We start from the raw sequence: 25,155 nt of genomic DNA, 5'->3' as shown, positions 1-25,155 counted from the left end.
AGTTGGTGATACTTAGCTGGTTGTGAAGTGTAATGGTGTTCATGAAGTTGAACAACTATCTTGCTTGTGAATGTTGAGACCATGCTAATTAATGTCTCCTAACCACTGTGATTGGTAGGTGACCAAACACTCCAGGTGGATAGCTGGGGGAGATCAGAACTCCTTAAGTGGTGATGTACGAGCTGCATCTCCCTGTCTAAGCTTATCAGAACAGTATGATGATTTTTAATGTAACATTTTTATACCTACTATTATGGATAATACATAATGGTAGGTTGCCCTTATTCTAGGTAAGATTGCTTTAAGATTATTTTCCTGTTGTCCTACGTCCTAACTGATTAAATGAATTTAGTATTAACCATTTTCCTGTAGTGTTCTTCCTCATGGAGATTTCCCTGTAAAATATCTGAACAGTAATAGAATTGTCATTGAAATATTAATAATAAACTTTTTTTTTTCCTCCTTAAACAGGAAAGACAATTATGCATCATTAAGGAAATGTCAAACTGCCCCATCTAGTGTGGAATTTCATTCCTCATACTGTCATCTTAAAACGCCTCACTCTTCTGCGGACATTGAAACCTGGCTCTGGGAATCTTCACAATACATGGACTCAGTTATGAAGCATGCTTCTGCTAATCCAAAGGAGCAGTCAGACTCCTATCCTAATTTTCTCCCAAATTCTGATGAGTCTGGACTGGAAATAGATTTTGACTCTTCCTCAGAGACAAGTTTCCAAACTTGTCCAGAATTAATTCCAGAAAATTAATGTGGAAATAGATTCCAAGCTTCCAAAATTCCAATTTGGCAGAAAAATTTAAATCCTAAAATTTAAATTTAAATCCTAAAAGACTAAAGGTCACTTTCTTTATTGCCTTGGAGTATTGGAGTCTTGGAGTCTTGTTCACAGTCTCCTAAAAAATCTGCCTTTAGAATTCTTTTATTTTATGGATTATAAAAAAAAGTGGTTGCTATTACTAAGAAACAGACTGCATGTCTGTCAAAGCACCAGCTCAGTGGACTCTAGTAAGGCTTGCAGTAAACAATGTATCTCTGGAAATTAGATTTTTAAAAAAATCTACTTTCAGAATAAAAAGATCAATTCTGTAAGCAGCTTGTTAGACAAACACTGAAAACAAAAGTTTTTTTAAAAATATAATTCCTAATTACATGTTTTAGGATTACTTTTATAGAACTTAAATGAAGTTGGACATGTACTACATTTGAGCTTTTTAGTGGCTTCCTATGTCTGTTTGCCTTACGTTTGAACATACTGGTCTATTTATGGAAAAGTTGTCTGCATGAGATACTGTAGGAACAGTATTATTCTAGGTTATTCTACTTACTGCACAGTTCATATTACTGCTCAAGTTCCTCTGTGGCTCTTTCTCATTTTAAATACTTCAGTGGAAGAAGTTGTAAGAACTGGGACACTTTCACATGAGGTGTAAACAGGTACAGTTTCAGTGACTTCATAGGACTTTTGTGTACTTATTAAGAGCTTAATACTTGACTAAGTATTGAAAAGTAGGTATAATAGTGGCTGTGATTAGTAGCACAAAGTAATTTGAGGTGTTTATGGCAAATGTTAACGTATGTCAATGTATAGAAAGTGGTAGATGTTGTTCTGGTCTTCTAATTGCTACCCAATCATTCTTGATAATTTCCTCCCCTCCCCCCTTTCTTGAGATATTTCTTCTTACCTTTCACTTCCCTCTTGCTAGAGGGGTGAAGAAAAAAAGGTCTTTTCTATCTCAGTGAGGTATGATAGCCCAAAGGAAGCTTTCCAAGAACAATTGTCAGAAGAAACAAAAAAGACTTATCAAAGTAGCAATATCCAGGGCCATGTGCAAAGGCCTCAAATAATGATTTGAAAATCAACCAACTCTTATGTGTTGAGTGATGAGGATTTTAAATACCCCACTACAAACATTATACATAATTTTAATAAAGACAACATATCAGTGTATGAATACTTCAAAAGGGTAGTTAATCTCAGCAGTTACTTATTTTTTCTGATGTTTTGGTATCATGTCTTCAACACAGTTCTTTTTACAGTAGAAGGAAACAACTGTGTCTTCAGAGGTCAGGTTGTGCATGTGGGACGGGGGCAGATCTGTGATGTTTGAAGCCTTCTCTTTCAATAGTATGAATTCTGGGCAACCCAGGTGCAGTCCAGGGAAGAGACTATGCATGCTTAATGAAAGCATCCTGTAGAAGGAGTAGCAGCGTTTAGGAATGTGATGCTCAGGAGAGAAGAAAAGGGAACATCTGTTGCTGTAGTGTCAACTATGCTATGTAGAAATCTTTCAGACAGCAAAATCTAGCATTTCTGAATTAAACTAGCCTTTAAATAGTTTCTCAGTTTCTCAGATTTCCCTAGGCTCAAAGAGCTAAATTTTACAACATTGAAATGATTTTAGAATGGCGGGGCTTTGGGAGAAACTGTCAAGCTATCAATTTTATGTTACAGAAGACTGGTGCTATTTTACTTCAACTGCTTTATTCATTTATTGTGTGTATGTATTTTTAAATTTGCAAGAAAATTTGGAAGTGTTACTGTAACCACAACTACAAGATCTGAGTTCTATTGTCTCAAGTTTTCTGTAACATTTAACAGAACATTATACAATTAGTTTTACCAATATCTTTTAGAATTTAAGCATGATTGCCAAGTTCTGCTTTCTGTGTACTGAGGTAGTTCTACTAAATTGATTTAAATCAATCTTAACCCCTTCTTCCAATTAGCTCCAATTTTGTCTATTTTTTATAAAATAAAAAGACCATCTCTTTTGTTACCCCATTTACTTGTTACTAAGCTTTCTGTGGTATAACTGATAGACTGCAATTTAAATCAGAATGCATTAATTTCATAGAATCATAGAATGGCTTGGGTTGCAAGGGACCTTAAAGACCATCCACTTTCAACATCCCTGGCAGGGATGCCATCCACTAAATCAGGTTGCCTGGGGCTTCATCTGACCTGGTCTTGAATATCTCCAGGGACAGGGCATCCACAGTTTCTCTGGGCAGCCTGCTCCAGTGCCTCACCACCCTCTGAGTGAGCAATTTTCTCCCAAAATCTAATCTTATTCATGTGCTTTTAGTTTAAAACCAATCACTGTTGTCCTGTCTGTTATTTGCCTGAGCAAAAAATATGCTCTCCATCTTTCTTATAAGGCCCCTCTAAGTATTGAAAAGCTGCAATGAGATCAGCCCAGAGCCTTCTCTTTCAGGCTGAACAGCCCCATCCCTCTCACCCTTCAAGGGAGAAATCTCCAGTCCTTTGAGTTATCTTTGTGGCCTTCCTCTGAACTCTAACAGCCCCACATCCTTCTGCTGCTGGGGACCCAAAAGCTGGACACAATACTCCAAGTGGAGCGTCACAAAGGCAAGGGGGATGATCCCCTCCCTTGGCCTGTTTCTGGCCACCCCTCTGTTGCTGCGGCCCACAATGCAGTTGGCCTTCTGGGCTGCAAGCATGCACTGCTGGCTCGTGCCAAGCTTTTGGTCCTACCAGAACCCCAAAGTCCTCTCCACAGGGCTGCTCTCAATGAGTTGTTCTCCCAGTCTGTGCTCATGTGTGGGATTGCCCTGACACAGGTGCAGCACCCTGCACTTAGCCTTACTGAAAGCCTCATCAGGTTCACGTGGGCCCACTTCTCAAGCATGGTCAAGTCCATTTGATGGCATCCCTTCCTTCTCTTGTACTGACTGCACCACTCAGCCTGGTGTCACCTGCAAACTTGCTGAGAGTACACCTGATCCCACTGCCTATGCTGTGGATAAAGATATTCAACAGTACTGTTCCCAGGACAGACTCCTGAGGACACTGCTCATCATCAGCCTCCACTTGGACATAGAGCCATTGCCTACCACTCTATGAGTATGGCATTCAAGCCAATTCCTTGCCCACTGAATGGTCCTCCCTTCCCATCCAGTTTGAGAGACCAGGTTGTCATATGGGATTGTGTCAGAGGCCTTGCAGCAGTCCACATAGGTGACACAGGTTGGTCTTACCTTGTTACCTGGTGCTGTCACTCTACCACTGAAGGCCACCAGATTGGTCAGGCAGGATCTGCCCTCGGTGAACCTTTGTCTTGCATGTACCTTAACGTTGCCTCTAGGGGGACCTGTTCCATGAACTTCTCAGGCACAAAAGGGAGGCCCCTGGTCTGCAGTTCCCCGGGTCCTTCTTTCTACCCTTTATTAAAAACGGGAGCGATGTTTCCCTTTTTCCAGTCATCGGTGACTCCACCTGACTGCCACAACCTTCCAAACACGACCGAGGCAGCCTCAACGCCGCCCATTTTGTCCCCTTCTGTCCAACGCCCATTTTGTCCCCATCAGGACCCTCGACCCCGCCCGTTTCCTGTAGGCGCCGAGCGCCGCCATTTCGCGATATCCATGCGCCGTCGGCTCTGCTCCGCCGCTTCCCCCTTGCCACCCAATGAGGGCTGAGGTGGTGCTGCCTGTCATGGCCGCCCTTGCGCCGCGGCCTTGAGCACCAGGGGTCCTCGCCGCCCATCCCACCGCCACCGCTTCCGCCACCATGGGCACCGTGTACGCCCGGGTAGGGGCCGCGCCGCGGGCAGCGGGAGGGCAGGGGCCGCGCCGCGGGCAGCGGGAGCCACGGGAGGGCGGCCTTGCCGCGGGCAGCGGGAGCCACGGGAGGGCGGCCTTGCCGCCGCCACCAAGCGCTCCCTTCGGCGACCTTCGGGCGGGTCCCAAGGAGCGGCGGCACCCGCGGGCTGAGCGCCGGGGGTGGGCGGGTGCCTTCCGGGGGCACGGGGAACATGGGGGTGGCCTGTCCCGGCCGACTGGGGGCTGCCGGCGCTGATCTTAGGGCCGTCAGCGACCCCGCAGAGCGGCCCAGCTGTCTTTCTCCTAACGCGTCCCCGGGGAGCCGACCTGGAAGCACCTGCAGCTGCGACGTGGTAACTGCGGTTGTAGCTCCAGGGCAGAGGTGCTTCAGCCCTCTGCGCATCTTTGTGGCTCTCCTCTGGACCTGCTCTAAGAGGTCTACGTGCTTCTGTTGCTGCGGGTTCCAGAACTGGCTGCGGCACTCCAAGTGGGGCCTCACAAGGCAGAGCAGAAGGGGACAATCCCCTCCCTCGACCTGCTTCTGGCCACCTCCCTGTTGCTATAGCCCAGGAATGCAGTTGGCCTTCTGGGCTGCAAGCATGCACTGCTGGCTCATGCTGAGCGTTTGGTCCACCAGAATCCCCAAGTCCTCTCGGCAGGGCTGCTCCCAATTAGTTCTCTCAATCTGTGCTCATGTGTGGGATTGCCACAACCTAGGTGCAGCACCTTGCACTTGGCCTTGCTGAACCTCATTACCATAACTTAAGTTATATTTTGATATTTTTCTCATATTTTTGGTTTCACATTCATTTGTGAATTGTTATTCAGTATCGTGTGGATGCAGAGCTTTCCACGTTTGCCTTAGAGCTATCAGGAGCAAGAAAGGAGTCTGTTTATTTAACTTGTTTCTGATATATGACAGGAATTTGCTATTCCAGCAATCCTTAAATAATGCAGCAAGTACTGTATTAATAATGACTTAAGACTAAAAATGTATTTACAGAGTTACCCAATCCTGACTTCTGCTTTTGCAGATAAACTTATATTCACTCTTCCTCGATTCCATTGTCTTCTGTTAAGAGTCTTATTAATTTAGGACTTTTTCAAGTGTAGTAAATAAATCCATATTGTACTGCAAAACATTTTGATTATAACACTCACCGGAAGAGCTCCGATGGATGGAGCCTGAGGTTCTCAAACATTACTCAGAAGGATGCTTTTAAAAGACATTAAAATACAAAAGTTATGTAAAAACATACGCAAAGCAAAGTAGCGCACTGAACACACCTCTTTTCTTCATTGTTCATCATTTGCACTTCTCTCACTCCCAAAAACCCAAGCTAAGCGTTGGCTCACTTATATTAAAATAATAACAAAACAACAACAAAAAAGGTAGAGTTCATATTTAACGCAGGATGCATGCTTTAAAAATAAGGTTATTCTTGGAAGAGGGCAGTGTTATTTTGATAAATCATAGAAGCTATTTAGCTTTCACTAAAATTGTCAGCAAGCACGTAGTTAACAAGTGTGCTGACAATTCCCCTCACTTTCATTGTTCTATTTAGCTTTTTTGCCCCCGTGTGACCTGATGAACACAGGGTCAGGAACCATCATTTTTCTTTACAGAAGACAACTTGCAAATCACAGACCATATTAAATGGAGCTTTCTTGTATACTTTCAGAGTTTGGAGCCCCTTCCAATGAGTGGGCCAGACTTTGGTGCCTTGGGAGAGGAAGCTGAGCTGGTTGAAGTTGAACCTGAAACCAAGCAGGAAATTCTGGAAAACAAAGATGTAAGTACCACATCAATATCTTGATGTTTTTGTTTTTTTCTTAACAGAAATGTCTTAGTGCACTTGCATGTTTTTCCTGAGGGAATTTTCTAAACTGTGGTGTGATACATGAAAGAATTAAATTTAATACTGTAAGTTTAATCTGTTGTTGTTTAGTTTCTGTCCTTTTTTAACTTGCCACAGGGGTTATTGTTAAGCTTTGAGCTAATAGACCTGTTTCCAGATGCTGATTTCTCCCTTCTCTCATAAGAGATTTCTGCCCTGCAATACTGTTTAGCAGCAAACTAAGAGTCCTTAACCTGCTTGAGTGCAATATTAGGGGCATAGTTTAGTGGGGGATATTGGAGGTAGGGGGGTGGTTGGGACCAGATGATCTTGGAGGTCTTTTCCAACCTTAATCATTCTATGATTCTATGTTTAGCCGTGTTTGGGTGAACTGCCACTGTGTGAGTTATGTCACTATGGTAAATACTAACTTCAGCAAAATGTTTTTTTGTTCTGTTTTGCTTTTTATTTCATACGCAAGAGCATGCCTTGGCCCATAATAGTTTTAACCATACTAGTGGGAAGAGAGATCATACATCATTGTAGTTTCTATATAATTTTCATTTTCCTTATTCAATTCAGAGTTATTCCCCCTAGAAGCTTGGTGATATATTTTTTTAATTATTATTTTATTTTGTTTATTACATATTTATTATGATAGGTTTTCTATTATTATTAAGCAATTTTCAGTAATGGTAGGTTGTTCTTACTCTGCTATCTTATTCATTACAAATACATGAAGCATTTGCAGAGGTTTTTGGTAGTTATCCCTAAAATTATAATACACTGAAAAGATTGGAAAAATAAGGGAAATACAAATGCACTACAGTTACTGCATCAGCTAACCTGGAAGCTGTTGTGATTTTTAACATAAAATGGTCTCAGATGATGATACAAAAAGATGAATATTTTTAAGAAAAGAGATAATGCTGTGGTATTAATATGCACTTTAAACTACAAAGCTCCAGTTATAGTAATAATTTTAATAGTTTAAATATACATGATTTGAGGTGGGTTTTGTTTTGTTTTGTTTTGTTTTTCCTTATGTGTAGCTGATGCAAGAAATGGCTAACTACAGCTAACAACATGCTTTGCCTTAAGTGTCTAAATATGTTTATATGATTTCTGTGGTGACTTATTTCACCATCTAACACTTAAACCCCAGCAGCAATACTCCACTACTGTCTCTTCTGCTCTAAACAGTATTAGATTTGGTATTTGAGTTTTTTCTCTTTACTTTTCTTGTTATAGGAACGGTTTTCCAGAAGTGTGGATAGCAGTGATTTCTCATGATACAGGCTAGCAGTAATTGACCTACGAATCTTCGTTTTTTTTTCCACTTAAAACAAACAAACAAATTTTATTTTTTTTTTTAATGTATAGCTGTTTTTGATGCTCATTGTTAGATGCAAGCTCAGTATTTGTGTTTCAACATCTGTTATGTTTAGGTGGTTGTTCAGCATGTACACTTCAATGGACTTGGAAGGACCAAAGATGACATTATCATGTATGAAATCTCTGATGTTTTCAAGGCTAAAAATCTCATTGATGTAAGTACTACAGTGAATAACACTTCGTATTTTAAAAATCAGGTTATGGTTTTCTGTCTTCCTGCATTGGGCTACTCTCCTCAGATGTGATGCAACTTTGCCAAGTTTTTTGATGATTCTAAACTTGTCATATGGAAGACAAACTTAAATGTGCAATGCTGCCAGATACTATATTTTCAGATGTGTTCAGCTCAAAGGCTTTGAGAGATGGCAAACGGTAATCACATATTTTCAGCTTCAGCATTCCTATTTGAGAATTGCTAACTGTGTAGGGGACATTTTCAATTAATTTGCTTAAGAAAAGTTATTGGAGCTCAGCAAAAATGACCAGTGGCAATCTCCACAATGGATGAAAGCGCAAGTTAGGCTGTGTGTCCTTGCACTTCTAGGTGGTGATTCCTTCTGGAGTGCAGCTGGCAGTAAACTATCTTGCTCTGGCTGTGCAGGTCAAGTACACCATGAAGACAAAATTATTGTTTTGTTTGTATTTTCTGAGTAGATGTCCCCGTGTAGTGCTTGAACATGCAGCTGAATTCATCATGAGATTCAGTGGGTTTTATCTCCAGTTGGAGCAGAAAAAGAGTGTGTGAAATTACAGCTGAAGTGTGCATGCCAACTTTTAATTTAGGCATGTTTCCTTTTAGTACTGTAAGAAGTGCAAAGGAGTCATCAAGTCTTTATGTGTAAGCTGGTCTAGACCCTAATAGATTAGGGTATGTGTTTGTTTTATTTTGTGAAAAGCATGGGTCCTGTAAATAGATGTGTAAGATTTAAGTACTGAAACCAACTTGAATAATAGGTTTAAGCATTCTAACAATTAGGATGCAAGCTAGGTAGGAAATTAAGCCAGATGCTCTGGATTTAATTTATTGGTATATTTGAATGTTAAAGTGGGTTGTGATTATTTTGAAGGCACATATATATATGTATATATCTGTGTATAAAAAATCTGTGAATATTGTGTGACTTAGCAGCATCTTGTTTTATACTAGCTATTTTAGTAAGCTGAAAGACTGAGCTACTTTTCTCATCCTTTAGGTAATGAGAAAATCACATGAAGCTCGTGAAAAGTTGCTTCGTCTAGGAATCTTTAGACAGGTAGAGGTTCTGATTGATACCTGTCAAGGTATGTATTGCCTCATTAATTCTCACTTTTTTTTCATACACACATGGGCACACTTATAATGTACACTTAGACATACTTATAATCTACATTTCTCTGTGCTATAGGTCAGGCATTTTTTGTGTATATAATTTATAAAGGTATATGAGAGCGCTTTGTATATTTTAGGTATACGTGTAGGTGTGCTGTGCATAAGAATGTATGTGCCTCCATCTGATATCCGCATGAAAAAGATGCATTTGCCTATGGCTGTGTCTATGTGTATAATTATTACTTCTATATATGCAAAAATGAGTGAATTTCAAGCATTGAAATAATTACAGTACACATGCCTTAGTGCAAATTTTCAGAGGAAGGATAAACGCTAGAGGAAAAGCTTGAAAGTACTTCCTGTACTTCCACGTATTGAACTCACTTAAGTGATATTATATCAACACGTCTGTTGTGCTTAATGGAAATACTAGTAATTGTATCAATGCTTGTAATTTAAAATGGTCTTACACATATGGGGCAGCTGAGTGTGTGCAGGTTGCTCCATAAGGCTCATTTGGCATCTCCAGTCTTGTGATTGCTTTGTAACCTCTGTTCTGTTCAGCAGAAGAAGGTGGCAATATTGAGAAGGAAATGCAGTACAGTCACACAGGCTGTTAGTGATGGGCTGCTGTCCCAGTTTCTTCAAGCAGAATTAGGTACCCCTGACAGCTTTGTTTTTTGAACAGCTGCCGCAGCCAGAGCCCTGAGGGAACTGGATGGTTTCCGTTGTCCCACACTTAGCCACAAAGTGCTGGGAGCTCTGCTCTAGTTGAGAGCATTATTCTTGACATGTCTGGACCACTTTACTTTCTGTTTCTTGTAATATAAGAATTTGCGTGTGGCTTTGTTTTTAGTGGCTAGTTAATAAATTTTGTTAATTCGTTATTAAACTAGCATGTTGATGATGAAAGCCAGATGCGCTTTGAACGAAATTCTGAATGCACATCCAAACAACATCTCAGAATCACAGCATATCCTCAGTTGGAAGGGACTCACAAGGATCACTGAGTCCAAATCCTGGCTCCACACAGGACCACCCAAAAATCAAATCAAACCTCATGTCTGAGAGTGTCGTCCAAATGCCTGTTGAACTCTGGCAGGCTTGGTGCTATGACTGCTTCTCTTCCTCATACATCTTGCCTTCCAGACCCTTCACCATCTTTTCCTCGAGCTGTTTATCTTTGTAATGTAGGGGTTTTATTATTGTTCAATTCAATCAGTTTAAAAAAAAAAAAAATCATGTAATCTTATGTCTGTGGGTTTGGTTTTTTTGTTGGTTTTTTTTTTTTTTTTAAGTAACCCTCTAGAGATGATGCTTTTTATTTATTTAGGAGATGATGCCCTTCCAAATGGTTTAGATGTAACCTTTGAGGTAACAGAATTAAGAAGGCTAACTGGAAGCTATAACACTATGGTTGGCAACAATGAAGGCAGTATGGTATGGATCATTTCAAATACTTATTGATTCATTTTGATATTCCTCTTACTTTCTTGTTTCAAACCTACCTAGGAATCTGATGATTAAATAAGTGAGGACTTGATCCAAGCCAAATTATTTTCTTGATCCAGCTTTACTAAGGCTTTGTCAGACTTTTGTCTATAAAGAGCCTTTGTATTAGTCAGGCTTTCACTCAGCAAAAGCCTGTTTCACATGGGGGAAGAACTTTGTATAAACACAAATTAGTTATTCCATTTCAGTATGTTATTTTTTTTTTAATTCTTAAAATTACTTCAGTTATTTATTGATAGTATTTAAGATGCTTTATCTACTAGAGAAACCATTAAGCAATTTGGCATCTAGCTTCTATGAGAATTATTTAAATGATTTTTCTTCTCAATCAGAATGCTTTAGGTTTGACTTAAAAATTGTTCTAATTTTTCACTTATTTTAGCTCAGCAGCAGTTATTTTGGGTTGCAGAATGCTAGGTTTTTCCATGACCGTTATAAACTGTGGAACTTATTTCCATTTTATTCACTTAAGAATGCATCAAATTAAAATATGGTGTGAGAAATATTTACCAACTGACACAAAAAGTAACATACATACTGCTGTTCTGTTAACATGACTTTAACAGTGGTGCTGGTTTAAGTAGATCCTGCTTTCATGTGCTCATTCCTGCACCTGTTGTGCCTTCTCATGTGCACAGTGCAGGTCTTCTTGGGCCTGCTAGATAAGGCAGATCAAGGGACAGGGACTCATCTTTTTCTTCTTAGGCGTATTTTTAACCTGGATTAGATAACTGCACAAGTCAGGTAATGGTGTTTTGTAAGTGCAGGGCAAATAGTAACCAAGTGAACTGAGAAATGGTTATGCAGCTCTGCCACTGAGATCATTGCCCAGGGTATCATGGTCTGAATGAACAATGGTACAGAATTCTACTGGAACTGGCTCTTACCTGACTTCTCCTCTTGGTGAGACCACCCCTGCAGCTCCCTTGCTATGACAACCTTGCCACATAAACCCAATGCTCGGTTCTAGTGCAATGTGAAGACAGTCTGAAAACTACCTTGGTTTCTCTTTTTTTTACTCAGCTTCCCTATCAATTTAATTTTTATTTGTTACAAAGAAGTAAAACACTTGAATAGTATAAAAGCATGTTCATGTATACACTAGTTGTGGCAGCAGAGTTTGTTTCTTTAAGAGTTAAATTGATTTGACATCTATTCTAATCCCTTAAATTCACCTGAAGCTTCTTGATACAATATTTTGTACAAATAGCCCCCTTTGGATTAGTGGTTTCTGTTTGGATAATTGCATAGTAGCCACCATCACAAAGTTCAAATGACTGATTTCCTTCCAATAGCTGTTAGCTTTAAAAACCTGACCGACTTTGTCTGTTTAAAGTTATTTTAAAATAGCACACACAACAGAACAATCCTGGATGTATCTGTGACTGGGGGAAACTTGTTCCATCATTCTGCCAAAGGGCCAAGTACTCTGAATAGGATACAGGGAATTTTTGTTTGAACAGGAAAACATTTAACTATAGTTTCTGGAAAATTGTAATGGTACATTGTGCTGCAGTCAGGACTGATTGCAAAAATATTTTGTTCTTCAAAACAAAAATACCAGGGAGTAGCTCTGTATTGATGATTTTCCATCGGCTTACTGCTGTGGTACCAGTGAACCCTACCTGGCAGGTAGTTTTCCTGATGATCAGCTGGAAACTCTGCAGTTGCCAAATAGTTATCCCATGCTTCCAGACTGGCTGGGAAATTTTGCTTGAAGTAATAGCAGTACTGATGATACAGTGAGAATGCAGATTATGTCAGCAGCTATTGGACAGCACTAAAAACTGGATGATGGTACTAAATGTAACTTGTGCTACTGTGATGGCTGCTGCCAGTGCAAAGAGAAACCTAATTTACAAGAACAACATGTTCATTTACAAGTATTTTTTAATGCCTTTATTTCTGATTCTTAGGGTAGATGTGCATATTTTCAGCATATGATTAAGATGCAACTTAGCAAACTGTTAACTATGTATTTTTTTTATTTTTTATTTTTTAATTTATGTAGGTACTTGGGCTCAAGTTCCCCAATCTCTTTGGACGTGCAGAAAAGGTAACCTTCCAGTTCTCATATGGAACAAAGGAAACTTCATATGGCCTATCATTCTTCAAACCACAGCCTGGAAACTTTGAAAGAAAGTAGGGAATGCATTTCTAAGTATTTCTTTTTTAATGAAGATATATAAAACAATTATTAAGATATTTCATTGAGTAATAAATAAAATTAATCCTTTACTGAGGGTCTGTTAGTCTTTAAGTAATGTAGTAGATCTGGTTTCTTTTTTTTTTTTTTTTTGTGGTAATGTAAAACTCCATCTACTTAAATAGTTTCAAATCTACCAGTAATGTTGTTTCAGTGTTTCAGTTAACCTGTATAAAGTAACTGGACAGTTCCCTTGGAGCTCTCTTCGTGAAACTGATAGAGGAATATCAACAGAACTTAATGTAAGTGTAGCAGAGGTGTTTGTGGAATACATGCTTCATTTACATTTAATTCAGCTCACAAATATTTGCAAATATGTTGCAAATATTTGCTTTACTTTGTGAAAAGTGACGGAAACATTTGTGCACAGAGCAAATTTGTCATTATTTAAAAGATAACAATAATTTTAAAATGACAGACATTGTAAGTCTTTCTTAGAATGTAATTTTATTTTCGCCATATAAAAATGCTCAGTGTGTTTTTCTTCACATTTTTAATGTTTAAAGCAGGATTTTAGAAAGGCAGGTGGTTGCCTCACTCAATCCAGTTCAAGATTTTTTTTTAAACTCTCTTGGTTGGAGCAGAATTATTCCCACGTGAAAAAGTATTTCTCTCTGATACAAGAAGTTTGGAAAGAAAAAGCATAGACTCATGTATAAATAAGACTTGAGAGAGGGAGATGTTTATTTTAATATTGTAGCAAAATTGCCCTTTTTTTTTTCAGTTCCCAATCTGGAAGACCAATCACACACTGAAGTGGGAGGGTGTGTGGAGAGAGCTTGGCTGCCTTGCTAGAACAGCATCCTTCTCTGTTCGAGAAGAAAGTGGACACTCTCTTAAATCTTCCCTCTCTGTAAGGCTTTTACCCATTTTAAACATGGCATGTGTTATTGTGAGTAATCTCATCTTTTTGAATGATTGCAAAGGAGCTTTTTGTCTTATTTCCTAGTAGGTAGTATGTCTTATTTCAGATGTCTTCTGCCATGCTTGGTCATTCACACAGAGTCATCCAGGAGGTCCAAAGAGAAAACACTTTGAAAAAATGACTGTTGCATTTTGACTGTTACACAGGCTGGCCCATTCTTTCTTCGAGGCTGTGTAAGAGAACCTTCTTGTCATCTGCCATCTATTTTTGCAGTATTATCTTTCTTTGCAGAAGACAAGATCAGTAATGTTCTTCTTCCTATGGTTGTTCTGCTGTTTCTAAATACAAGCAATTTTTGATTCCTTGTCATCTTTGATCTGTAGATAACATTGTAGGAGATGAATTTTGTGATGGTAACTGCAAATAGTTTGTGATACACACTGAGGCATTGTTGCCATATTTCTGATGTGTACCACAACCAAAAGTTATAAATATATATGATGTGGCCTCTAAAGTCAAAGTGAAGCTATTCTGTAGGAATACTGTTTCCAGATCCACGGAGTTACATAAGCCTTACCTGGAGCTGTGGTTGTCTTTCACTATGTGCACAGTTTTTGATTGAAAATAATAGTATCACTCTGGTATTCAATAGATAACAGAACTGAAAAATAATCAGTTGATTCTTTTCAGCATGCCATGGTAATTGATTCCCGGAACTCTGCAATCTTGCCAAAACGAGGTGCTTTGCTGAAAATTAATCAGGTAGTATTAAATCATTTATATATAATTGGATATTATATGTGTTTGAGTAACTCTTACTATTTCGAACTATTGTTCATATTAAAAATGCCTAAAGTTAAATTAATTGTAAATTGACTAGGATACAGTGAAGACTATTAGTTACTTTTTTTAAAATCGTGATTTTTTTAATGGAAGTAAATTTTCATTTGTATACCATTGGTAAAACAATGCAGCTCATTTCTTGCCATTAGCACTAAATTATTTATTAGCTGAGATGCATTATCACTGACAGTTTCTACACTCTAGGCAGATATTAGTCTCCTGTTTCCTATCCCTGCATTGCAAAGCTACCAGACTGTGGTCATATTGCTACTTACAAAGTTTGCAAATCTTAGAATTAAAATTGAAAGGGTAAAAATAACTCTCAAAGGCACATACACATGCATCATTTTAACACAGAAAATGGTTTTTACTCTTGTTATGTTTAGAGCTTTTAGAAAAGCTGGCTTTTCTGCTGTATGGGTTAATGTTTCAGAAGCATTAACTTCTGTAGTGTTTCAGAAGTGGACTGCTTTGAACTGCCATTGGAACTAGAAGTACTGCTGTTCTATAAGCAGCAGTAAACTATTCTGATTAAGAAAGGTGGTTATAATTCAGGATTTAGTTAGCATATTGTTACATGCTGCCTGTAACACTGCTTCGGTCACTTACTCTATTCAGCAAGCATTGGTGTAATACAGTCATTTGTCTTTGGTTTTTCAGCCCTGTTTTAGTGCATATGAAAGCTCAGGTTCTAGGTAAATAAAATGAGGTTTGATTTCAGGTGCTGAATTTTCAAGCTCCATTCTCTTGTGCCCTCATTTATGGAAATGGTTTAGAAAGCAATAGCCTTATACAGTATTTGGGGAAAAGAAAAAGTTCTGAGGGTTATGCATGTTTTTTCATTGCTCCAAAACTCAGGTGTCTCAATATCCAATGTCTGTGTTTCTTATTCAGAAAACACTGCTTATGATGATGCAGGCATGATGAATTTGTGTTGGAAGAAATGCATAATACCCTTTACAACTTCAAATTTCTGTCTTTGCAGGAGCTGGCTGGCTATACAGGTGGAGATGTGAGATTTCTGAAAGAGGATTTTGAATTTCAGTTGAATAAGCAACTTCTCTGGGATTCGGTAATTTTTTAAAAAGATATCTTATGAATTGAATTAACAAATAAGGTTGTTGAATCAGTGTCTTACGATGATTTTTCACCATGGATTAGAAAAATATGATGAAAGTGAGAGATTGGTGTAGATACTTTGATTTGTATTTTTGGAAGTGAAATACTTCTATTTTTAACCTGTGATAACCATGTACAGTCATGTGAGAAGTGAACAGTTTGTAAAGGGCTTGTCTGACGGCTAACAGAAACAATTTTCCTTTCAGAGGGAATGCTGGGCATGTCTGTTTTTTGTAATTGTTTGTTAGAGTGATTTTTGAAAAACTTAACTACAGCCTTTGTTCTGTCTTTTTTACCTGCTTATATATAGTCTGGCTAATCTTGGTTTAGTTGGCTTTTGTCATCGTAAATTATATGACTACTAATTCTGGAAAGATATTGTGTATTATATGTTAATTATTTCTCCTATGTAAAATTATTGGGAAATAGTGGGAAAACTGATTTCACTACAACACTAAGCATGAACCACAACGTTTTGAACTTCTTTGTATTTATGTACAATGAACAATTGAAGTTTCAATAAGAAAAATACATGGAAGTGTAAGAAGTCTGTGTTAGACTCCAGTCTAACACAGACTCCAGCTAAACTCCAGCCACCCTGTAGGCAGAGCACATTTTATGGTCTGGTATCTATATTAGCTCTTCGGTTTGGAGTTACCGTGCAGTTCTGAAGCAAATTCCTGTATCATCCCCCCTTATGATGTCTTGATTAGATTGGCAGAGCAGTTCTTGTGGACACCAGCCATGTCCTCTTGAGAGGAAACTACACTGGATTCTACATCAAGTTCATGCTTTTTTGTCTTCCGGTTTCTTATGAGAACAGTCCCAGGCAGCTTTAACAGTATAGACATTATATTAGGCTGAAATGGGTGTTTTTCTAATTACTTAAATAAGAATTTCACTGTGTCCTAGAAATATTTCCGTCTGTATATAAAAGGATATTCTTTATCACATGGAGATTATGCAGTATGTTCCTGATAACTGGGTGGGGAGTTAACAGAGCAATTTCCATTGTGAATATTTAAAGAACAGAACTAACAATACCCGGGATGCTAAAAAAAAAAAAAAAAAAAAAAAAAAGGAATGTTGAGACAGTCTTTGTCTCTTAATAGCATTTTAAGAAATATTTGAATAAGGAAGAAATTTTAGGAGCCTGGTAAAATGTTAACATCATGCCAACACTACAATTGAAAAACTCAAAGCTACTTCTGTAGTGTGCATATTTATCAACCAATGCTGTAAGGAACTGTTGGTCTGCTCTCCCACACTTTTATTTGGAATAGACTCTGTGCAACGCAGTTTTAAGAATTATCAGTGAGACAAACGTGAAAGGGCATTTTATGGCAATTTGCTATACCCCTTTCTTATCACATCATTATATGCGCACCTTTCATGTGATAGAAGAAAGGGCATTGCCTGATGTGTACTTCTAGTCATTTTATATATATTTGCTGATCTTCAGTTGACCAAGACAGGATATCCTAGTATGAAGTAATTCGGTGACTTCTTGGCTACATAAGAAGGATCTTGTTCTTTCCCATGGCTACTAATATGGCTATACTGTGAGTGAAAGTGAAGCAAATCTCGTCATAAGGTGTACATAATTTTCTGTGATCCATTGCCAAGAATGTGAACTTGGGTACAACTGGCCTTTGCATGTGCTGTGTAACAAGATGTCCTTGTACCTCATGATGAGTTCACATGTGCTTATGACAGGGCAGGTGTCTGGGACTCTCAGGGCAGAACATAGCAGGAGTGGTGTGTAGACGAGGGGAATTATCCAGCACTTGTAACATTGGTATTACCAATAGATCTCACCATTTGATAGTGGTACTCCTACTTTGTACACAGACAAGAGGCAAATGATTAAATGTGTTTGTTAGAGTGTCTGGCTCCCAAGAACTAGATAAATAAGCAGTAATTATGTATATGGAATGTATGTCAACATAGTGAGTTATGGAAGATAGTTTCATTTACTTACAAGGCTAATATACAGGCAGGTAATAATTGTACTTTACTGGTAGCTATTTGCTCGACTTTGCCTTCTACAGGCTTAACATTGCCAGAAGCAATTGATGTCAACAGGTGTTGTCTTATTTCAAGGCATGAATGTGTAAGTAAGTAGGAGCTGCATGAGTGTTCGCTTAGCTATTGTGAAAGTACCACTTGGTTTTAAAAGTCCTAATTCAGCATTTAGCACTGCATAGTGTAGAAAGAGGGCAGCAACGATCAAGAGTTTCCTGAAAATACAGTTATTGAAGATGTGATATCCATGCACACACTGTGATCATTTGTAACTTTCTGTCAGACTAATGGGAGCTCTGCATTCACTAAACACTGGAAATTTACTAATACTGTTTTTAGAGAAACTAAATAATACGTATTTGTTAAAAAATAAATAAAGTCTTTTTTTTTTTTTTTTCCTACAAAGGTTTTTTCGGCATCACTTTGGGGTGGAATGCTAGTACCAATTGGAGACAAACCATCCAGTATAGCTGATAGGCAAGTTTGTTTGTTTGTTCATTCTAAATTTTTCTTAATTTCTTGCAGTCAACCCAGGTAATGTATGAAAAAAAGGGTATAGCAGAAGAGAGAAGCAGAAGTAGCTCTGATTTTGAGGATAATAACATAAACTTAAAATTTGCTTTAGTTGCATGTTAATAATCAAAACAAGTATTCTGTTTTTCATTTTCATACTGGGGAGGGATAAATTTATAATCTGCTAAGTAGTAGCTCTGTCTGCCAATGTTTGCAATTGCAAATGAGTATTTACCATCTCCAAAATTTCATATTGGGCATAGTTAACACTGTAGGTATCTTTACCTAAAAAATCACGTTACGTTATAGCCGTACTTCTAATTTTGCCATCCACCACCTCCGTTTAAAGATCACTAGCAGAAAGCATTTAGACTTAAATTTATTCATTAGAAGTACTAAATGTCAGTTGTGTTAACTTTGCATGTAATGGATCTTAATTAGAGTATTTCTATCAAAATTCTTACAACAGACTGAGATTCAGGGTTCCGATTCTTCAGTATTGGGGTACCTTCCATTTTCATCTTTGTAAATGATGGAAAACTAGTTTTGATATTTATACTTGATTTAGTTTGAAATTTTTGCTAAATGTGTCAGGATTTTGATTTTTATATAATTTATTTTATTTCTTTAAATGCATTTTACAACACTTTTTATAAGGTCATCTGTAACTCTGAAAAGCAATGTTAAAAGTATGAATAGATAGTTTCAAATACAACCTTACAGGTAAAGCATTAAACTAAATTTGACTGTATTCACTAGGTTTTACCTTGGTGGACCAACAAGTGTGCGAGGATTCAGTATGTACAGCATTGGACCCCAGAATGAAGGTCTGAAACATATAAATCCCACTCTTCTAACAATAGTGAAAATATTAGTGTGTAACAAAGATTCAAATTCTATCCTTTAGCTTATTAACTTTAGAATAATTGCTCCCTTTCAGGACTTGTTAGGTCTTTGATCTGTCATTATATATTAGTTTTCAATGGAAAAAAGCCCATTAGCTCTTAGTTAAGACATAGTTACTTCTATAAACCAAGCCTGTGTTTGTACTTGCATAGGTTACTCTTTGTTCTCTTTGTACTGACTTTAGACTTCTTGTGTATAAAAAATACACTCCATTTTCTAATGTTTCTTAAAGGGAATTTCACCAGTGCATATTTTTTCCGAAAAAAAGTCAAGTAGGTGCCAGAGCTCCCTCCTTCTCCCCCTTCCTTTAAGAACAACTCGGGGATGAACCTTTAAGAGCTGGATCTTTTCGTGTATTCCGCAGTAAATGCTTTGATTTCTGCATTTCCATAAATAGGTGATTACTTGGGAGGAGATGCCTACTGGGCTGGAGGCTTGCATCTGTACACTCCTCTACCTTTCCGGCCGGGTCGAGGAGGTTTTGGAGACCTTTTCCGAACACATTTCTTCCTCAATGCTGGAAACCTCTGCAATCTTAACTATGGTAAAACTCAGTAGACTTGTAAAGTAGAAGAGAACTGTTATGAGTATTTATTCAAAAGCAATTTGTTTACTACCGATATTTTGGAGGCTGTCAAATAGCTGTTGCTGTTAACTTGTATGTTTGACAGATTGCCAGTGATTTTTTGTTTTGTTTTTTTTTACTTCTTGCATAAATCATAGCACAACTTACAGGAAAGAGAGTTAGAATGGCAACAGCAGAATCTGTGAATTGGTGGTGTTCATAAACTAGTGTGGGGTAGTTGATTCATGCCTGTTATTTTATAACATTCTAAAAGGAGACTGGAAAGTGATGTTATAGTGATACTCTCATGTTTTTGGGGATGGACTAAATAAAAAGTGGTGGCGTTAGAGGATAGAAGAAGGTATGGTAGTTGAAGGGATTTTTCTTTGATGCCCAGCTAGGCCCCAAACAACAGTAACACCAGGCAAACTTCAGCCTAGTTTTATTGCTGAGAGTGATGTTACATGGTACGGAATATCCCTTCAGTTGGTTTTGTTCAGCTGTCCCAGGTGCTTTCCCTCTGCTTCTCATCCATTGTCCACCTATTTGCTGGGGGCGGAATGACAGTGAGATACAGAGAAAGCCTTGGTGCTGCGTAAGTAATGTTCAGTAATAGCTGAAACATCAATGTGTTATCAACACTGTACTAGTTACAAATCCAAAACAGCACCATAGCACCCGCACCCATATGGGCTGCTATGAAGAAAATTAACACTTTCCCAGACAAAAACAGTACAGGGATATTGTGATATTTGATATAGTCTCCCTTGCTTGATGAAGAGAGATGGCATCAACGTGGGAGGGTTGTACTTTATGCAGTGAAAAAAAAAAAACAGATGAATCAGCTTTAAAACTAGCAGAGATCTGCTAAAGACTTTTAGTTAAGTTTTAGTACTCGTTTCTGGATTCTTGCAAGTAAGTGTCCTGCAGTAGGAAAGGAAGCTCAAATGGAATCTTAGAAGTGGGTAGTTTGAGTCCAAACTACTTGGCATTTACAAGATTTGTGGGTAATAAATTTTTAATTTGAAGGAGGTGCTCCCAAGTAGTTTGTCTTCTACCTCTGGCATTCCAGCTTGTCTTTGAACATCTTGGCAATCTACTTTGATTCTTGTTCTTCTGGTCTTTTGCTTTCAGGTGATGGTCCCAGAGCTCACCTGCAGAAGCTGGCAGAGTATATCCGATGGTCTTATGGTGCCGGAATAGTGCTCCGACTTGGAAACATTGCTAGATTGGAACTTAATTACTGTTTCCCCATGGGAGTACAGTCTGGTGACAGGTTTGTCTTTTACACCAATTTCTTTAATAGTAACTAGTTTTAAAAGGGACTGCACTTCTGTCTGGTTTTGGCAGAGAGAACTGCTGTCTTTTGTTTATTCAGTGACAGTTTAGAGATTTTTTTTTCAGTACTCGATGCTCTTTTCTTTCAGCTGGTTATATTTATGTTGATTTCACAATACTTCTTAGCTTAAACTTGTTTATATCAGGTTTCGTAGTTCATTTAACTTGAGATCAGGTGTTGAAAAGTATGAATAGCTATGTAGCAGGTTTCATTTCTTTAGGGGAAATGATCACTCAGACAGCTCATGGGATTTTCCTAAGCCTTCCAAAAACAAATGATTGGATAAATAGCAACTTCAATGGCTTTTTTTGAAAAATGAACACAAGTGTAACTGTATAGATAAAGAGAAAGGGAGAACAAATTAATTTGTTAATAACCAATTATCCTACACCAAGCAAATATTAAAATATGTAATAGAAAAACTTCATTGCGGCTGCTCTTGCCTGTGAAGTACCATGAATACTGTAGGAGAAACTCTATTTTGTACAGGAATCAGATTATGTTTCTACTTGTCATTCGTGTGGAATCTGAATGAATAACAGCAATTTGAAAATTATGGGCTTTATTTTACAAATGTAAGCACTCCGTATGGATGACAGATTGGCAAAGCATTTATTTAAAAGAGGCTTTGTCACCTGAAGTTTGAACTGTAACTTTCCAGAGACTGAAAGTCTTGGAAATCTGGGGGTAAGGAGAATTAATTTCATCAGTACGGTATAAATCACTTAGGTTGTTTATTATTTGTCTTTTCAGGATCTGTGATGGTGTTCAATTTGGAGCAGGAATCAGATTCCTATAATACAGAAATGATTTACATCAGTAATATGAAGTTGAGCTCTGTAATTGAAATCAAGACTATAATGCAGCTCGATATGGTCTATTTTTTTTCTTGAAATACACATTTGAGTGATTTGCCTCAGACTCCACAAGAAACTATATTAAAAGAATTATGCTCTGAAGGTTCATTGTACCTCTGATTCTTATCAAAGATGGGAGAATGTAAGATTCTAGCTATTTTCATTTATAGTTTTTACTTAGTAGTAGTTTCTTAAAAAGTTAGACAGTTGTGTTGGAAATTGGTTCTTGAATACATTCGACATGACTGTGTCATTGGCCTGCATAGCCTTCAGTCTTCCAACTGCAAGTCTCACAAGTACTGGGATGACCAAATGCGTGTATGGTCAGAGCGGAAATTAAGGGGTAACAGTTTTTCTCCATCTTCAAAATGCATCAAAAATGATTTGATACAAAAAATAATGGTATTAAGTGAAGCAGAATGTTCTGATTCAAGTATACTTCACTACTGTAAAATCATCCATATGTAAATGTGTCCTGTAATCTGAATTGTGTACTATAAATGCTCAAGTCCAGCTGCCTAGCACAGTGAATGCTAAAATTCAAGAACAGCTTTGAAAGATTCTAAACTTTGAGGCAGTTCTGAGTCTGTAATGATTTTAGCCAAGCCATTGATTTTGGGTCTTGCTGGTTAGATCTTCTGTAGCAGTTGCAAAAACAGACATCTGGAAGTGATCACATGATGCTACCTTGTTTGCTTTTGTGTCAGAGGCATGCCTCACTACCTTTTTTTAGATGCTAATCACAAAAGTGGCCTCTGAGACTGGAGTAATTCACTCCTAATGAGTTCAGTCCTAATGACTCAGCTTTGAAGATAGTTTAGATAGATAGACCTACATCAGTCTTTAGGTTTTCTAAGAGACTGAATCTGCAATCCACTTTTCCTGCATCTAAATTTACTTTTTTGTTGTTGTTGTTTTAGGCGGTGGAAAAGATAAAATTACAATACAAATAATATTCTGGGAGAGTAGAACTTCCCAGCTTTGTCCAGTCTGTCAGTCTGTCCTTGACTCTAAATCTCCTCATGTAATTGTCTAGCACTGGTTCTTGAGCAGAAGTTTACAAACTATTATATTCCCACTTTCTTCTATCCAACTAAAGGCATGGATTTACACATGCTGAGAAGCTGTGTGACTTTGCTGAATGATGTCAGGACTCATGAAATCTTGTTCCCAGTCAAGTTAGTGCTAGCAGGCACTCAGTTCTTTAAAGAAGCTACAGGTTTATGCATTGCTTTAGCAGTGCTATTGTACTAATACAGTGACTAAATCTGTTCATGTTGATAACTCACTTTGTAAAATACAAAGCCTAGAAACTGGTCTGTGTAGCTTTGCAGAGCTCCACTTGACTGAATATGCTTCCCCTTTTTATAAAGCTTCTCAACAGGGTCACATGTTCAAAACAGTGTGAATTACAGAAATCAGATATTCTTCAAATACCAACATTTAATATAAAGATTTTTTTGTGTGTGTATCTAACAGTTCATGTAGTAAATTATATATTTAACAGAGCATTTCTGATTATTTTTTGTTGTTACAAGATAAAATATGATGCTATGTTAAGAATGTCAACAAATATAACCTTTTTCTCCAGCACCATCTACATTTTGACATAATATTTTGACATATTTTTGGTGGGAAGAATGGGAATGTTTAGATACTAAAATACTGCTAGGATTTTCTCCCAGGAGTTCCAAGTTTAAGTTCCAAGTTTATTTTGGTCATGTTGATAAAATTAGATGCATTCTGATACCCTAGGAACTCTGTTTTGTGCGCATTGTTATTAAAGTCTTCTCACATTTTGTCTTTTAATATTGCATGAGACTCCTAAACTAGTATCAGTTGTCCGTTCTAGAGGGCAAGGTAGCCTTCCTGAGTCTTAAACTGTGTGCTAAGAATCTAGCTTAAGTTTTGAGAAAACTGTGATCTCTACAATAAAATAAGGGATGAATGGAAAAATTTTGTTGAAGGCTGAACAAACAAGCCTTTCAAGAACATCTGCTGACAAACTATGCTTTACTGCATACCATAGAATTGCCAGTAATAATAAAGGGAGGAAAACCTTGAGTCTTTATCTGGGTCACTGTTTCCCTACCTGTATTGCACTACATTAAAAGATAGTATTTTCTTACACAATATAACAAGTGCACAAAAAGGAAGGGAATGCATTCCAGACTCTGAAAGCAATGTCTGAATTGCACTGTTACTTGTATAGAATATTTTGAAATGAATAATATATTCCCACTTGAAATTTGTTGCAGATGCTTATAATTAGGATGGATAAGATAGAAAGTAGAATCCCAGTAGAATCTGCTCTAGCACTGAGCAAAATCAGTGGCAGAATGAATCTGAAGTAATTTTCTTCTTAGCTGATACATTTCTGGACATGGAGTCTGGAAAAGGATAAAAGGCGTAAGGAAGGTCTGCAGTAATAACTGTGATTCCAAAGGATGGTGTTTGCTTAAATGGAGTCTTGGATATTGGTTCACTTACTGAGTAATTGAGATGCCCTTGCTTTTATAGCCTATTGTGCTGCACCTGAAGTTGGACCACATGCCTGAGGAGCTTTTAGGTTTATGTTAACAGCACTGGGGTGGCAGATGCCATCTGAAGCAAAGTTTCTTTGGCTCTGGTGTTTCTTCAGTGCCTACAGTTCTTTCTATGGGCTAAAAAAGACCTAGAGAGGGGAGAAGAGCACCTTTTGTGGTTGACAACAAGTTGTATTTGAGCCAGCAGTGTGCCCTGGCAGCCAGGAGGGCCAGCCGTATCCTGGGGTGCATCAAGCATGGCATCGCTAGTCGGTCGAGGGAAGGGATTGTCCTTCACTCCTCTGCACTTGTACGGTCTCACCTTGAGTACTGTGTGCAGTTCTGGGTACCACAGTACGAAAAGGAAGTGAAAGGAAGTGAAACTATTGGAGAGTGTCCAGAGGAGGCTATGAAGATGGTGAAGGGCCTAGAGGGGAAGACGTATGAGGAGCGGCTGAGGTCACTTGGCCTGTTCAGCCTGGAAAAGAGGAGGCTGAGGGGAGACCTCATCGTGGTCTCTACAGCTTCCTCACGAGAGGGAGTGGAGGGGAAGGCGCCAATCTGTTCTCCTTAGTGACCAGTGATAGGACCTGTGGGAATGGCATCAAGCTGAAGCAGGGGAGGTTTAGACTAGACATCAGGAAGAGGTTCTTCACCGAGAGGGTGGTCGCACACTGGAACAGGCTCCCCAGGGAAGTAGTCATTGCACCAGGCCTGTTGGAGTTTAAGAAGTGTTTGGGCTGTGCACTTAGTC

General features: G+C 38.3%; 2 protein-coding genes across 5 annotated transcripts in view; both read left to right on the top strand.

Annotated features, from left to right (window-relative positions):
* LOC118156369 (1-acylglycerol-3-phosphate O-acyltransferase Pnpla3-like) overlaps positions 1 to 2,803 on the top strand; it is a 28,009-nt gene extending 25,206 nt beyond the window's left edge. For both annotated transcript variants that reach the window (XM_035310415.1, XM_035310407.1), the window contains exon 9: positions 472 to 2,803. In XM_035310415.1, the coding sequence (XP_035166306.1) occupies positions 472 to 769 (298 nt within the window). In that variant the 3' untranslated portion in view covers positions 770 to 2,803. The remainder of the gene's footprint in view (positions 1 to 471) is intronic.
* Positions 2,804 to 4,419: 1,616 nt separating this feature from the next.
* On the top strand, positions 4,420 to 23,488 carry SAMM50 (SAMM50 sorting and assembly machinery component). 3 transcript variants are annotated; one of them, XR_004746240.1, is made up of 16 exons: positions 4,420 to 4,573; positions 6,267 to 6,377; positions 7,871 to 7,972; positions 9,011 to 9,098; positions 10,460 to 10,566; positions 12,650 to 12,780; positions 12,999 to 13,086; positions 13,569 to 13,697; positions 14,400 to 14,471; positions 15,538 to 15,624; positions 18,103 to 18,173; positions 18,969 to 19,036; positions 19,513 to 19,659; positions 20,815 to 20,956; positions 21,773 to 22,353; positions 22,391 to 23,488. XR_004746240.1 is itself a non-coding variant. In XM_035310431.1 (15 exons), exons 1-15 carry the CDS (start codon positions 4,553 to 4,555, stop codon positions 21,816 to 21,818), a joined length of 1,410 nt encoding a protein of 469 aa, XP_035166322.1. In that variant the 5' UTR covers positions 4,420 to 4,552; the 3' UTR covers positions 21,819 to 23,488. The 3 variants fall into 3 exon arrangements, 1 of the variants encoding a protein (XP_035166322.1); XR_004746248.1 differs by having other exon boundaries at positions 4,447 to 4,563; XM_035310431.1 differs by having other exon boundaries at positions 21,773 to 23,488.
* Positions 23,489 to 25,155: the final 1,667 nt, after the last annotated feature.

The sequence above is a fragment of the Oxyura jamaicensis genome, chromosome 1 (genome assembly GCF_011077185.1).
Source record: "Oxyura jamaicensis isolate SHBP4307 breed ruddy duck chromosome 1, BPBGC_Ojam_1.0, whole genome shotgun sequence".
In the NCBI taxonomy this organism is placed as follows: Eukaryota; Metazoa; Chordata; class Aves; order Anseriformes; family Anatidae; genus Oxyura; species Oxyura jamaicensis.
The sequence above is the reverse complement of the archived record's forward strand: the minus strand, read 5'-3'. Positions and strand labels throughout refer to the sequence as shown.

Bases quoted from the DNA above. Each gene is read 5' to 3' on its own strand.
- SAMM50 (XM_035310431.1), top strand. From the start codon at position 4,553: ATGGGCACCGTGTACGCCCGG. The intron at 15,625-18,102 runs GTAATTTTTTAA...TTTCCTACAAAG, and splicing joins AGCAACTTCTCTGGGATTCG to GTTTTTTCGGCATCACTTTG. The intron at 20,957-21,772 runs GTTTGTCTTTTA...TTGTCTTTTCAG, and splicing joins GGAGTACAGTCTGGTGACAG to GATCTGTGATGGTGTTCAAT.